At 38.7% G+C, this 16,627-nt stretch overlaps 1 protein-coding gene across 1 annotated transcript in view; it reads right to left on the reverse strand.

Annotated features, from left to right (window-relative positions):
* LOC112685989 (glypican-4) overlaps window positions 1-16,627 on the reverse strand; it is a gene marked incomplete at its 5' end in the record, with an annotated part of 49,288 nt that overhangs the window by 4,702 nt on the left and 27,959 nt on the right. Inside the window, 2 exon segments of the mRNA XM_025558069.1 lie at window positions 453-687; window positions 1,419-1,580. Of these exon segments, the coding sequence (XP_025413854.1) occupies window positions 453-687; window positions 1,419-1,580 (397 nt within the window).

Below are 16,627 nucleotides of genomic sequence, written 5' to 3' on the forward strand. Positions count from 1 at the left end.
AAAAAATCCTCGTTCGCGGCAAAACGTTTTATAAACGCCGAACGGACGAGAGTAATCATATAAATAAACACACATATACTAGTAAATTTATGTACGAATTTGATAACGATTTAGAGATCGAAACGGTGTGCAAATGAATTTGAACGAAACGCACGAACTCTGGAAATCTATAAATCGCGAAGACGTGTTGGAAATCGCGTTTTACGAGAAGTCAGCCGCGAAAAAGGATTTTGGTTCGTTCAGAGGGAGAAAAACTTTTCGGGCGTGTCATTGATGCGCGTACATTTCATATATTAATATGTTTAACGTGAGATACAAAAATTGTAAATACTATGCTCGGGAAAATATATGATTGCGGAAAAGTCGTGCGAGCGGAAAAAGCGAATTTCACCAGTATGTAATGCAAACGTGTATAAAAACGGATTTGAAAATACTTTTCGTCTGTCACTCACTTGGTGTCGAATGTGAATTGACTGTTCATGACGGTGAACATTTTCTGGCACAGAACGGAGAAAAAGTTTTCCAGCACTTCGATAATGTTCGTGTTGCCCGTGTCGTAATACTTCTCCAGGTCGCGGAACAGATTCTCGAACAGGTACGAGTTCTGCTCGTACATCATCCCGTACGTTTTCTTGAACATGTCGTGGAAGCCCAATCTTGCTTTTTTCAACATGTCTCTGAAGTAGTCTACACGTGCAAACGGTGTAAATCGTTATTATTCGTTATACACATTTTCGAACGGGTCCAACCGCTCACTTTACAAGTAGGTACGCGTATCATAAATGTATACATTAAGCCAATGATACGGTGAAACAATCGAGTACACGTAGAAAGAAAAAAACTATAGTAATTATGATAATAATGTATACTTGATTTAACAAAGGAAAAAAGATGGATCATTATTTTGCAATTCGCGTTAAACGGATCATAGGGAAATACTCGAGACATAGCTGTTATAGCAGATTAGATAGTTCGAGGATGATTGAGGTGTAAAGAAGGAAACTAACAGATAAATCGTAGCGGGAAGACTGAAATCGATAAGGGAAAGGAGCCGAGGACAGGCAATTATACCAGAGGGAAGATTATGAAGGAAAGTATAAATTGACGGTACGGTCTGAAAGGTCGGATAAGTTCGTTGCCAAGAGGATTAGGAAGTAGTCATAAGGTGGGAGTTTAGTATATTATATAGGTTTAAATGCTATTTATAGATGTATATAAGAACAAACTAGTGTTATACATTGCATTTTGCTACAATGTTTCGGATAAAAGGGAAATAAGTAAAAGAAGAAAATACATAGCGTAATGGGGTTCGCGTTCAAACCCGATAAAATTCGAATAAAAGTACACGCGTATCACGATCGAAACCACGATTTGTGTACTTGAGAACGAGGTGAGGGATCATAGAAATAAAAAATTACCGTCAAATTTTACAGCTTTTTCCTTGTACATGACGCTCAGCGTTTTCAACGAAGTCTGCAACTTATCGTCGTACAGATTTCTGCCCACGGTCACCAATTGTGGTTCGGAGTTCTCGCCGCAACACGTTTCTTGCGATTTTCCACACACTTGTAACAGCACACCTGAAGAAAAATTAAAAAAAAAGGTCGTTAGCGAAAAATTACGAAATAACAACAAAAATACACGTGTACACGAGTATGCGATATTCGTACCACGGCCGAATTTACAACCTGCGAAGAAGACCCATTTTTGGACGTGAGTAATAAATGGAACCGTCGACACGAATCATTTATTATTATTATAACTATTATACAATAACACTACGATGCAATTACATAATAATATTATAAATGTGTGAATATATATATGTATGTGTGCGTGTGTAGAATCAACCATACGGTGAACTTGTTAATATAATTGATGCTCACACGTATAAAATATTATATTGAGCCATCAAAATTCATTAAAGGGCGTCAACGGAAATGCGGACTCAGCGCAAGTCCATAGAAACTCAACAATTATTATGAATGAAAAGAGTACTCTACACTGGATTCCCCTAAACGCTTCCGAGGTCGCGTTTATTGTGTATTAAATCGTACGTATTAGCTCGAGTACATTAAATCTTATATAAGGCTAATCGTTTCGGAGGAAAAAACAAGTCAATTAGGTATACACGTTGGAAATTAGTCCATCGTGTTCAAGATTCTCCTTTGTCACGGTCAATTTAAAGGAAATAAAAACATAAAAAACTGATTCGTCAACAGTTCGTATACCTACATATATATATATATATATATATATATATAAACATATTATATTACGCCGAACACGGAACGTGTTGATTTGGAAAAAAAAAAGATTCGTTCATTCATAGATTGTAATGGGTTTTTAAATGTTTCCTTTTTAGAACATAATATTTTGGTGGCAGCATAGGCGTATAAATAATGGAACCGTTTTTATCCGTTTTTTTTTCCATTCCGATTTCGTAACACGCTGTTCATAAACGATTTCGAAGATCCCGTACAATAATATATAAATTATCTTTCGTCTATTATGTCTAGACCACGGGTCGTCCAACGGCGCAATTCATTATAATACATCTCAGAAGTAGACGACGATGACATCGTCGGCAGAGCGCGATATTTTTACGTATTCAAATGTAGTATACAGCGAGTAGTTTACTCAATGCGGTTTCGGGTAGGATGTCTTTTTAATTACACACGACGACGAAATTACGAAATGTGCGTAACCGGCTGGGATAAAGGTATATTCGTTTTCGACATAAAGAAATCGGTCCGGGAATAGGGAACACCCATCTGTCCCCTCGTACTACAATCGGCTTGTGTGCAATAATAACACGAGGCTATTATTTTTTATCGAATACATTGTACGTACAAACAGCGGTCGGCTGTTTTCGCTAATCACCGCTTGCATTTTTAAACGCGTTCAAAAGCACCGTTGCGTTTTGCAATAGGTACCATAACACAATGGTGTGGCGAAAAGAAAACCTACGAGACTCATCTCTGCAGTCCCGTTTGCGTACGACCCGAAGGGGTTAATGCACTTCTATATCATATTTTCCATTCGTTTCCCTCCCCCTCGCCGCGATTGAAAGTTGATTAATCATCGTCGCCGAGAACGTTTTCGAAATTATTTAATAATACTGTACACACCGCGCGGTTCATTCACCACCACAATGCATTACGTCAAAACGAATGTAGTTTTTATACTTCCGTCTATATACACATAAATCATACATAGGCCAGCGCGAGATACTTCGTTACGACCGTGCACAAAACACGCGTTGTGATTAATATTTTACCGAGGAGCATCCTAAACTGATGATTTATCGTTTTACAAAAGTGATGTTAGACTCCTTCAGCAGCTCCTACATGAAAAACTCGACACGCGCGTGGAAAACCATTCGTTTGAGTACGTCTCGATGTCGTCGGAGGAAAGCCTCCGACGACATCGGAAATAAGACGAAGAATAAAGCTCGGTACGATATACGGGTACGGAGTACGGTGTACGGATGTGGTGTAGTAGTGTAGTCGGCGTCGTTTTTCTCACCGTCCGTCCGCGGAGCACATTTTATTATAATAATATTATAATGCCATTAAACGACAATATAGTAGTAAACGAAACAGGAGATCCGAAAAAAAAAAAAAAGAATGAAAAAGGAGAATTTACGATCTTCAAGCCCGCATATCACGCTGCGTTTACGACCCGTACGGCCGTGCGCGTATGAGAACTGAGCGGCTAATGGGTTTCAATTGCACTCGCGTCGTTCGATAAAAACGCATCAACACCGTCAACGCCGCCAAACAGGAAGCCGGTCAATTTGTTTACACGAGTACACGTGCGTTTCGAGACGCGTTTTTCGTCGGAATCCGTTTTATTAAAATATATTATTTTATCCTTTTTTTCACGCCGTCCTCGTGGTCAATGATCCCGGTTTCTCACTCCGGACCGCTCGTCCACCGTATTTTTCTCCTCGCTTTTTCCGCGTCCGCCCCGACGGGACCGGTGCCACGCGCGCGTTTATCTATATTTTTCTTTCTACGCGCGCACTAATGACCCACCCGCCGCCGACAGTGTATACTTACATACACACATACATATATATGTACTCGTAGTGCATTATAAAATACGTTTACCGTTGATTCGTGACAATGTGTTTCGACCACACAGGTCGCGCACCGGTACAACGCGCAGGCATATTTTATATTGTACGACGAAAATATATACGCATCGCGTTATTACGAGGTGTATTTATAATGAACACGGGCGCGCGCGCGCGCGCGCGCGCATTGTCGGTCGGGTAATGAAATAATAATTATACCGGGTGCGCGCGTAATACCCACAGACGGATCGCGACCCGAGACGACGACGAGCGAGCGCGTGTGTACCGTCCTCGACGTGGCATTATATCGCGAACGGCTTGCCGTGGGTGGCCGAAGGAACCGGAAAAAAAAAAAAAAAAACTAAAAACTAAATTATAACTATTGGCCGAACGCATAATTGCCACCTACCTATACGTTTTTTAACGTTACCATTTTCCGTCACTCCTTCATTATTTTTTTGGCTAATATCGGCCGGCCGGTCGAAGAGGAAAAAATCCGCTGCCTCCGGGTGAGTCATGATACGTAATATCACATACCATTACACTATACGATATATTTCCCAGTCCTTCGTTTGCCTCCATTCGTTTTATTTCTCTTCTGCGAGGCACGAGTACTATCCCTCTCTCCTTCACGCACAGTCGTATCCCCCGAGGCGTGTCGTATAGGCGGTAGTAATACCGGGTTACTTACCCTCGTGAGTTTTTTATTTTATTTTATTTTTTTTTTTTTTGTTGTTTTTTCGACGAAAAAGAGGACTTGACGACCACGTTGCAGTGCGAAAAGTATGCGTACGCGTGTAAACGGCAAGCACGAGAGATTTTAGTGCGCGTTTGAAAGTGTGTGTACTTTAACGGTCCACGGATCCTGCTGACGCGATTTCGTTACGAAAGCACTACCGCAGGCTTTTACCGGAAATCACTCGATAGTATTGTATAAAAAAGTGTTCACCGTTCGTAAAGTTCCGTTTCTTTTATTCGGCCGATTCCTTCCCATTTTCCGAGCCGTAAATCCCTGCCTATTCGTAATAATTATCATCTTTTTACTTTACATACACCCGTGGTGTTCTCCAAGATGGTTTATTATCATCTTTAATTCTGTACAACACATATGCAGCAGACCAACCAACATTCAACCACACTTTCGTAGATGAGTTCGCAGATGAAAAACGATTATGGAATATTAACGATATGGAAGCATGGTACTCAAAATGGAAGATTAAAATTAACAATGAAAAACGCTCTCGTATGACTTTTACGTTAAAAAAAGGCACTGTCACTCTGATCTCACTATCCAACGAAACTCGTTTGCGGTAAGCGTTTGGAACATTCTTCACGAACGCGTAACGTAATTATTTATGCCAAAGAATAAACAGTAGTACTGTGTTTATCAATACATGTGTAAATATAGTTTTTTCGCATTCCAGTGAATTATGCTGCGGACGTTTGAGATGTTTAACACATTCATACTACGAGAACATACGTAGTACATAGGTATATGCGCATAGAACACTAGAGTACGTTTTTGCGCGTCGGGACATTTTTCTGAACATACGAGTATTTCAAACAATAATAATACGTTTTTATTAAAATGATCACGGCGATGAGCCTTAAAGGCCTATAAAAGCCCAGAAAGAAAGAAGAAATAATACGTTTTACTCTGCGAAAGTGAAGACCTAAGTATATTGATAGTTTTCGATGTTTGTCCGTGGGTTTCGATATATTCGAGTATCAATATTATTAAACACGTATAATACGTATAACTGGTACGCGAAAACAAAATCTGGAAAAATTGGCTACGCAGTGTAAGTTATCCTCTCTGAATAGCGATTAGGAAATAATATACGTACATGCCGATATCTCAATTAAACGCATAGATAGACGTATATAATTTTGCAGGGATTTTTCGTCACGAAAAAACTGTTATACTCGTATCTAATTATACGTCTATGTATATTATATCATATAATTTAATTTCAGCTACATACTGTTCCGATATTCTCAATTTAATGTTTGGTTTCGGTAAAATCGGTAATTTATTATCATTACTTAAGATTATAATAAACGGGTATTAACAATAATAACAATAATTGTACTTTAAATTGCATTATTTAACATTATGCGCATTCATAGAGTCGATTAATCATCGTAGGCATGATTAACACAACTGAAATATTAAACGAATATACATAATTACCAAACATGACCGAGCTATTAGAGCGCTGCAGGTCTACAACATTTTATATTATTATTATCGAGTAACATAATACACTCTGCACACGAGCGTACAGAACATTAATAATCGCGTTTCGTTCGAATGTTCTCTGACGGTCAAATTACTTGTGCATTTGTATATTTAATTTTATTCACTTAATCTCACCGAGCTATGTGTGTGTGACTAATATAATAATTGTTAAAAATAGTATTCGCCTTTATGTACGCGGTTAATCTGCTGCAACTGTTTAGTCGGTTTCAATTGTTATTAATGATCTACGAGTAATGTTGTACAATATGTTTATAAAAACGGTATAAGTATATATATATAGGTACAAGTGGATTTTATTCCCCATTAATCTCCGTATAATATTTGTCCAACTAAGTACGGAGAGTTTCGAAACATGTGTATACATAAATAAAAATAGTTTTAGATAGATCGTTAAATAATAGTAAACGACGTTTATACGTACATTATATAGGTAACCATTACCTAGACACATAGGTATACGAAAGATCTTACGATGTCTGACCATAAGCGGTATATATAATACATAATAATATGCCGATGGAAGATGGGGCTATCAATGAAAACATTATGTGTTTTACATAGTATACCGCGGTATACATCCGTCGGACAAATTGCGAAAAACGTAGGTGGATGCAGATTAATAAAATATATCTACCGTAAAACGTATAACGCGCGTTTAATATGTAGACGAGTACACCAGTCGGGCACAGTCTACGTAATACATGTTTATTAGTATAATAAATGTACTATAAATGCGCGTACGTTATATAATATATACCCATTCGGGTGTAATATTGTTCACAAATAATCGCTATTATTTCAAGAACCAATCGGCCATCACATTGCAACGCGAAGTGTATTTGTTTATCTTCTATTTTAAAGAAATAAATCGTGAACAGACTTCGCCCGAAAGGCCTCTCTACCGCTTTCTTTTGCATAAACAATCGCTACAGGATTTCTTTAAATAACTGGAGCAGGATCGCTTTGACGTGATAACGTAATAAACGAGGACGGTTGTGGGTCACAAACATCACTGTACTGTAAAATAAACGTATAGTAATATATTCGATCCTCCGTTGATTCGACGGAAATAGTATAGCCAGTCGCTATAATATTCATTCTATCGTGGTATCGTATCGATCAATTACCGCAGATATATAATAGGAACATGGGTTACACCGAACTGTCGTTTTACATATTTTATAATATGTATATGGTTTTTTTTTTTTTTTTTTTTACAAAATCACAAGTATCAAACTAGTCAGTTTATTTCGAAATAGTCGATAACCATACATGTCAAATTATTTGATTTTGACGTGTGATCACGTATGGATCTTATTGATCATTTATATATATATATATATATGTATATTTGTATAATTGAAGTATATAAATACTTGTCTACGCATATACGTGGTACATGATTGATTCATGTAAAGATCTTTATTAAATCGAAACACCAACTTCGTGTAGTCGAATTGACATTAATTAAAGAGAAAATAATTTCAGTATAGATCGTAAAAGTATAGAAATACGAGTGGAAATCATAAAATGTTGATATTATGATGTAATTAATAACAGAACATTTTGGTACTTAGAAATCAACTAAACAAACATAAATTATACCTAATAACATGGCGGTACGCACTGAAGGGTTTTTAAAATATTAGTCAAATGTTTATAAATAATTGAATCGGATGTATACCTCCGTGTAAAATAATATTTTTTCAACTCGTCATTATTTTTTATGAGGCAAAAATACAATTTCTAATAGTGTTTATTAAAAATCCCGATGCGTACACTCACACACACACACACATACACATGGTTTATTGGTTATCAGTCGCCGCCTGATGCAGTGTACATATATAATATTAAAACAACTGTTGAAGGTCTGCAGAAAAACTAGTGGTAATCTGTTGTTGGTGCGTACACAGTAATACGTATTTAAGGATCGTTTCGATTGTGATCTGTATGTTTAATTAAATCGTCGATAACGATGATAATGGTATTAGCGTGGTCAAAAGATGCAAACCGTTGAACCGTCATCGTCCGCGGTACGTTCAGTAGACGAAGTACAGCCCGTAATGTAATACATTTAAATGTAATATATTTTTTTATATTTTTTATTATTTTATTTTTTTATTTAACATTATCCATACGCGCGAGATGGAAAACGTAATGGCTGCGTGTAAAAAAACTGATTTTTCGATCCGCAGCGTCTGGCGGACAGCAGTTACAGCGAGCGGTACATTTTGTTTACATGTCCCGCGAAGTGCGCACATGTAAATTATTATTAGAGAGCACTGGAATTCCGTACGCAACGTATAGTACACGCGCATGCACATGCGCTTGCTGAGAATATTCCACTTGAGGACGACAAGTCTTGCGAGCGGCACAATCGTCGTTCTCGTATTCATAATGTATGCATTTCAAGTGCCTACGTGTGTGTTTGAAAATACGCGAGCAAAGATACGCATCGGGACCTTATTTGATACGTTTGTATACTATTATAATATAATAATAATATACTAATATTGTATATTATTAGCCGAGTACACGAGAGATAGCGCTGCCCCGTTCGATATACATAATATTTTGTTCTATAACGATTGTTTAATTTCTTTTCTTTTCTTTCTTCGCTTGTCGTTTTTTTTTTTTTTTTTTTTTTCTAGTAGCATTCCAACAATGAAAAAAATAACGGCAAACGAGAGGTACTGAACTTGAACCAGTCTCCTCTCTCTCCCTTCGCCGCACCGTGATCTAAAACGAATCCGATAGACGAATACATTTATTTCGACTTGCGTTACTCTGTCGGTTGGTGTGTTTCTTTGGCGACGACGACGATGACGACGATGCCGATGTGCATTCATCCTGCGAGATGCCAAATATGTTCGAAAAACGTTTTTCGATAACAAACCGTGCGTGAACACTATAAATAACCTTGCCAGTAACTAATATAATGCATAAATATATACGTGCACGGAAAAAAAAAATGTAATAAAACCCGTCGTTGTGAATGAAGTGTATACTATTTGTACATGTATTTTTATTTTTTGTTACTGCACGAATCATCGACGCGGTGCGTACAACGCGGAGCATGGATTTCTTCACAGCCCGATCGCTCTGATGATTTTGAATCGGCTAATCAACCCGACGCAAACATTATAATGGTCCGAAACATAATATATATAATAATACGTATATTTTTCCCATCATCGCGTGAAACACGAGCTAGTCTTTCACGTCGTAAGCGTCTTTCGTACGCGGGTAAATAATAATAATAATATTATACCTACATGTACATCAGGATGAAGATTAAATGTAAAAAATAAAAACGATCTACATCTCGCGTCGTTGAAAAGAATCCTTTGACGGTAAAAACGAATCTTTAACGCGCGCATATCTTACACGGCGCGTGCAGCGTATAATATATCCGTCCGCATCTATCTCGCAGTGCTGAATCGACAGGCGCAGCGAGTGAACAGATTTTTATTTTTGTGACTCAAGAAAATATTCGAAACTTTATGTATGAATATGTAATACACATTCCGACTGTGCTGGTATTGCAAAATAATGTATACGATATTATCGAAAAGAATTTCGTCTGTTTCATAGTTTCCAGCGAAAAATTATGTAACATTTGACTTTTCCGAATGAATAAATTCAGTAAGTACAAACACGATCAAGATATATTTTATTTCAACCGCCATTCGTGAATGTTATTTCAATATTAAATCATTATAAACACTACATTAATCATCGTATTACTTTGAAATTACGATTAGTAATCAAATATAAATCACAAAGTTTTAAATAATCGAGTGAATTAATATTTTTGATTCATACATCGATTATCTAGAGAACATTTTTACCGTTGAGGTACATTTAAGAATAATATTATTCAATATTTAAGTCGCTTAAGTGTATTACACAGGTTGTGTTTATTCAAATGCCTAAGTAAGGTATGTACATTGCTCACAGCATAATAAATTATTTTATCCGTTGTGTAAATTCTAAATAGGTATATAATTAATACATCCAAGTCAAAAAAAGAATGACAATTTTAAACAATTTCTTCTTCTCAGTTTATCGTTTGGAATTCGCTGTAGTGTAGCGACGATTGAGCTGAAAAGGACATTTTTTAATTAGCAAATAATAAAAATTGCTTGTGTGAAAAGAATTCCATTTGATTAAGAAAATAAAAATGTTATGTACTCGAGATTTTATAATAGAACGGCTTTGATAATAGGTACTCTTAAAATACATATATGTATTCGTATTACATGGGGTGTCTGTGTGTTTTAACTCTAATCTTATGCGGAGGGAGAGAATTTATATTGTGTATACCGAAAAACAATGGCTATTTAAAAAAAAAAAAAAAAATAACGTTCTGTCGTATTGTTTATATCAAGCTACTATATTATTAGAATATTATTTATTTTATTGGGTATTATTAATATATTAATTTAAGTTTTGCCGTTTTTGTAGTATCAGATCACGAATGAATTCGTCGAGCGTACTACTATTGTACGTTACAGGCATATTAAACATACATTTACAGTGAATTCCTATTATTTTCCAATTTTTTTTTTTTTTTTTTTTAACGTTCAGTCGAATTCGAACACGACTAACGTACAGCGCCGTTGAAAATAATCGAAAAAATAATAATAATAATAATAATTTCGTCCACAGCGTAAATTCGTCAGTTTATACACGAATTCGGAAATACGTGCTGCGACCAGCTCGGGCGGCGGAAAAATAAATGTCGCGCGCACCTATCCCGGAGATCGATGTAATCGGTGGAAAACAAACGAAATTACAATGTCATTGTTCGAGTGAATTACCGGTAATAGTCCGCGTCGCTGCGGTGCGCATAACAAGTACACACGCGTGTACGCGCGCGCGTTTACGTGTTCGTTGGTAACGCACGTCCAAAGATCGGTGGTTTATCGTGTCACCGAGTCGATATATTTAAATTTTTTATTTTTTTCATTTTCATTCCGCCTTACGCCGGCTATCCGACCGGTAAGTAATGTCAAGAATTCGTACGTGGGTGATGGGGGTGGGGGAAAGAAGAAAACGTCACAGCGCTTAAAAAACGCTGCTGCCGCGTGTTAACGTCGTTTTTACTATATATATATTTTTTCCCCTACCGTTTTCGTTCCGTCGCTACGGTTTATCCGATTTCTTTTACGTACAAACGCGTAATTATTCGCGACATCGGATTCCCGCACTGATGCAAATCGCGATTATTCGCAGCGCACATATATTTTATTTCGTGCCGACGACGTTCGTTCGCTTATACAATAAATCGTATACACGTTATATTACGCGTGTAGGCAGTCGTAGTGCGCGCGCGCTTGCGTGTGCATATACGTATCGACGTATATTGTATACATTATTCATTCATTGGAGCCTTTTTTTTTTTTTTTATTTATTATCATCGTTATTATTATTTCTTTTTTCGTTGTACACACCCTACTCCTTATGCAATTCATTCCAGCACCGGCCGTTCGGCTTCTCCTCTCTCTTATTTCGTCTCCAGTATCAGCGCTCATATATATATATATATATATATAATATGTACGTACATATATTGACACCAAACTGCGCTGTCCGCCGGTCGCGAAATGGCGAACTTGTTGATTTATAGCTCGGGATCCTTTTGTTTCATGTGCGCGAATAATGCGACCACCAGTTTCACGTTTGTACACACGCACACACACATAAATATATATATTCATACGAGAATTAAAAAAAAATAAAATAATCCTCAGAGGACTGCAACAAAAAAAAAAAAAAAAAAAAAGGAAAAATACCGACGACCCCTTCGAACTACATTCCTTGGCCGAGTGCTCATTGTTTTCTTTTCGGGGTTAATGGATTTCGGGTCCGGCGTACACAAACAACAATATATATATATATATATATATATGCATGTACATGTATTATACGTATATATACATATATGTCTGTGTACATGTCTGTGTGTGCTCTCCGGTGCACCGGTCTTCGTCAACAGGACGAGAGAGGGAGAAAAACGGATAGACAGACAGACCGAGAGCTCAGCAGCCCGATTGCATTCCGAACAATAAACGTATAAAATATACACATAATATCGTCATACATGTATATCACATACAAATATGTTGTGTACACGCTCACATGTTGTACACGAGACGCGATGCAGGGTTGACGTTAATGTGCAACGAGTTTGTTATTACGCGATCGCGTTATTATAATACGTTTTTATCGAATAACAATAAAAATAATATATACCATACACTGCGGTATAGGAGGTCTCTCGTTCACGTAAGTATATGTGTTTAGAAACGCCATGGCGGCAGGGGCACGTTTTAAATGTCCGACGCAATAGAACATTATACGCGTATAACGGGTTTGGAATTTTTTTTTTCTTCTAATATTTCCGACGATTAGAACGAATAGATTTATTTTAAATCGATCGTTTTGTCGCCCAGACGCTGTTCTTCGCCGGCAATAATATTGCGTGCGCATGACGTACGGACGCGCGCGTGTTTTTATAACGATCGCTCCGGCGCACTCGCTAGGACGCCAATCGTATTGCCAGTGGAAATTTTAATTTTCTCGACGCCTACGAATCGGTTTCGAAGCGCGACTGTGAAATTGGCCGGCCTGGAAAAGCTTGTACGACGCTGGCAACGGCTTGTAAATGGGTTTGAAACGCGGCCAGCAGGGAATACGTATCAAAGCGGTAATAAAACTGTGACGATCGTCTGCGTTTTCATTACAAAGGACTTCGTTGTTTCGCGGATTTTATGTGCCGTTCGTGCGGCTATAAAATGTATTACATAAAGTTTATCGAACGTCTCGCGGCGGAAAAGAAAAGATATTAATTAACGCGCGCGCACCGTCGTCACCGATTGTCCCGGGAAGACTTTTCCATGCGCTGAACGAATGTTGAAGTGCACTCGGAATTAATCTGATCGACTGAAACACAAAAACGTCCGTAGCAGGGTTATATTATTGGAAAATACGTATAGGAGCCTAGTGTACAGCCGACGTGTAGATTCTTCGTGCAATATATTATAATACGTGTCATGTGCGGTGAACGTCCGGAACCGGTGTAATTCATTAGCTGTACAATATCTTATCTGCCGTTTTGAAGTATGTGTACTTGGAGGTTTTATATTTATTATTTTACACCGTCAGAACTTATAGGTTTTCGAACTTGGTCGGGTTTTTTACGATGATAACGTTCTCGAGACGCGTTGTCTTACGTCGTTAAAAAAAAAAAAAAAAAACAAGGCGGAGTCCATCCTCCGAACACCTATTGTAAAAAGAGATGATTCCAAGAACCGTAGTCGGTCGCGTACACATATTCGAACGGATTGTTGTGGTGCATACGAAATGCGATCCGCTGTAGTAGTAAAATATACGGTTATTCACGGAACACGTGGTCTAAAGGTACGTGGACAGGGTTTTATTCAGGGACAGGGAGGAGGATCTGATGAATTTTTATGATATATACCCAAATTAATATCTTTTTACGGTTATGAATACAACTTTCATATACACTTATGATGGGAAAACATTTATTTTTAATTATCTTTCAAATTCTTGGATCTAGATCCCATGACACATACCCATTGGATACGTTCCTGGTGTTCTGATTATATTATTATTATTATATTGATTATATTATAGCAACGATACTTTATCGTCCGAGCGATTTAAAAGTTTTTAGCAGAATGACCTAGGGCAGCAAAAAATGGCCGTATAGGTGTTAAGGTATTCGAATCGATCGTCTCGATTAATACAGACACACAACAATAGTCTTGTATCGCGTTAATACGTAGTGTATAAAGACATGTTGTTGTAGCAGTTTACTCCAAAAATATTATAATATTAAGAGTATAACAAGACAGTTTTTTTTTTTTTAATTTTATCGAAATTTGACGTACCTCAAGTCAACGTACTCGCTTTTGTCAGGCCCCTATATAATAATAGTACATAATAAAGACGGCTAAAACAGTTTTGCAATGCTCCATGAATAAATTCTACCATTTTCGTTCACAAATTGAATTGGTATTTTTTTCCCATCTTAATTCGTCATAATACTACGTATATTGTACACGATGAACGTAGTTTACACTCGGATTCGCTTCAACGGTCCTTCGGCCACGCTCCGCTACAGAAACACCACCTCGCCGACCGCGCTGCAGTGTACGTTATTTGTACATCGTACTTGAAAACATACACAGGATAATGCCCACTCGGTCACAGATGTTTGGTCGGCTGTTTTCCGGCGCAGTATTCGCTTCGTGTTTCGGTCATCGTCACTTGGCCGCGGTGCGCGTACGTTTCGCCCGCCGTTGTAGTGGTGGCGACGACTTCGGAGACGGAGAAAGATAAAACAACTTTGGAAAATAAACAATTACGTGTTCGTTAATGCGCGTACGCGTTCGTTTCGGCCTTGGTCGACAAGTAGTCTACCGCTTTCAATGTTGGAATTCTTCGGGTGCAGCGGCGGCGATGAGATTTTCGTTGAAATCTCCCGGAGTCGATTTGGCAGAAACCCGTTCTCCGCTGCCGAAGCCGCCGCCGCGCAACGTTCACCGTCGCACACGTCAACACAATAACGTGTCGAACGATACAGTATTTTATCGAAAACCCGGTACGCGCGAGTGGGCCCTAACGAAAATAATAATAATAATATGTATAGAGACTTGTCGAGACGACGAAGTAAACTCGCACGACCGGAGATCGCGGTATAATGTTCGTGGAGACCTGTACGCGATATCGGATGTCGATCGACCAACCGCGGTAACCGAATTTAATTAAATGTGGCACGGACGATTGCCACCGGTACGTCATTACGGACTGCTGCCGCTCGACCGTCGGCCGTTTGGGACTCGTATTATAAATTAATATAACTGTTATAAATGCATAGTGGACAAATTGAATGATGTTTCTGGGAGAGTACGTCAGGTACAATGTCATTATTGTAAACCAGCTTAGATGTCGTTTTCATCGACGATGGACCGAATAATATGTACGTACAAGTCCCTTTGTTAAACGTACATTATTTACGGTGAGCGAGTGCATAAAAAAATCGGTAAATCACCGGACACCCATGCCCGTCTCGTTTCAGCGGCCAAAGGTGAGTCGACATCCGTACGCGGGAAAAAAGCATTACCACCACTTTGCGTACACTAACTGTACGATATAGGTGAGTATAAACCGTCGTATTCGATCGCCGGGATCCGACGTGAACGATTCGTAATGGAATCGAAGTGAAACAGATATCGTCCCACAGCTAGGGAACACGAGCCGAAGAGAGCGGATTCGGTGCAAGCGCGGCGTTGTCCGTTTTAAAGCAGCTCTCGGGTTTAGCGCTCCTTGGACGGATCGTTTCTATCGCTGACCGCGAGTCAAGCGATTATTAGCGAGACTATTATAGTTGTACGCGTAACGTACCGCTGACAGTGGCGGTTTTTGAGAAGCCACAAGGAGGGGGGCGAAAATATTTTGCATATATATTTACAATTTGCATACATATCCCCCCCCCCATTTATTTTTTCCTATTGCTTGATACACGAGAAGTAATTTCAAGTTCTATAAACTTTATACGACAACGGCATAACATAAAAATATAGGTATCAATGTAAAAATTATGTAAAAAACATTTTTGTAAACAGTACACGGTTTTGACGTAAAACGATTTTCAGTAAACCATTTGTTCATTCATATTTTTAGTTTTTACACGGTTCAAGGGAGAGTCCACGTATCCCCCCCCCCTCCGTAAAACCGTCACTGACCACTGATATGCGAAACGGTACCGTGCAAACGCTACAGTAAACGGATTGACGTTTTTTGTTGTTTTCTTCCGTCGCAACACGTATGCGCGTTCTTTTCTCCGTCCGAACGAGATTCCGGAATGAACTGTTCGTTAACGGATCTCGATCAAGCGGCATCTGTACGGGTTAATAAGCTGCTCGCGTCGCGCGTATTCCACGACAGTTTTTTTTCCACGGCCAAATCGACGGTTTTTTTTTTTTTTAATACTTTTTATAACAACGCTTATGTCGCGTACGGTTAATCCCGACGTCTGAACGGAACGCCGCGGCGGCGAAGGTCTGCACGGTGAAAACCGTCTTTACCGCAGTTGTTCGACACGCGGTGCCGAGCGGACGTCCAAAACGTCCAACGTCTAACGTGAACGTCGGGCGAAAACACGCCGGGACGCACTTACACGTACGCGACGCGAGAGTGAAACGTGACGAAAAACGAACACGTTTAAAACGTCGGCCGACGTTCGC

Source organism: Sipha flava, unplaced genomic scaffold (assembly GCF_003268045.1).
Source record: "Sipha flava isolate LNK unplaced genomic scaffold, YSA_version1 2_pilon_pilon, whole genome shotgun sequence".
NCBI classification, from domain to species: Eukaryota; Metazoa; Arthropoda; class Insecta; order Hemiptera; family Aphididae; genus Sipha; species Sipha flava.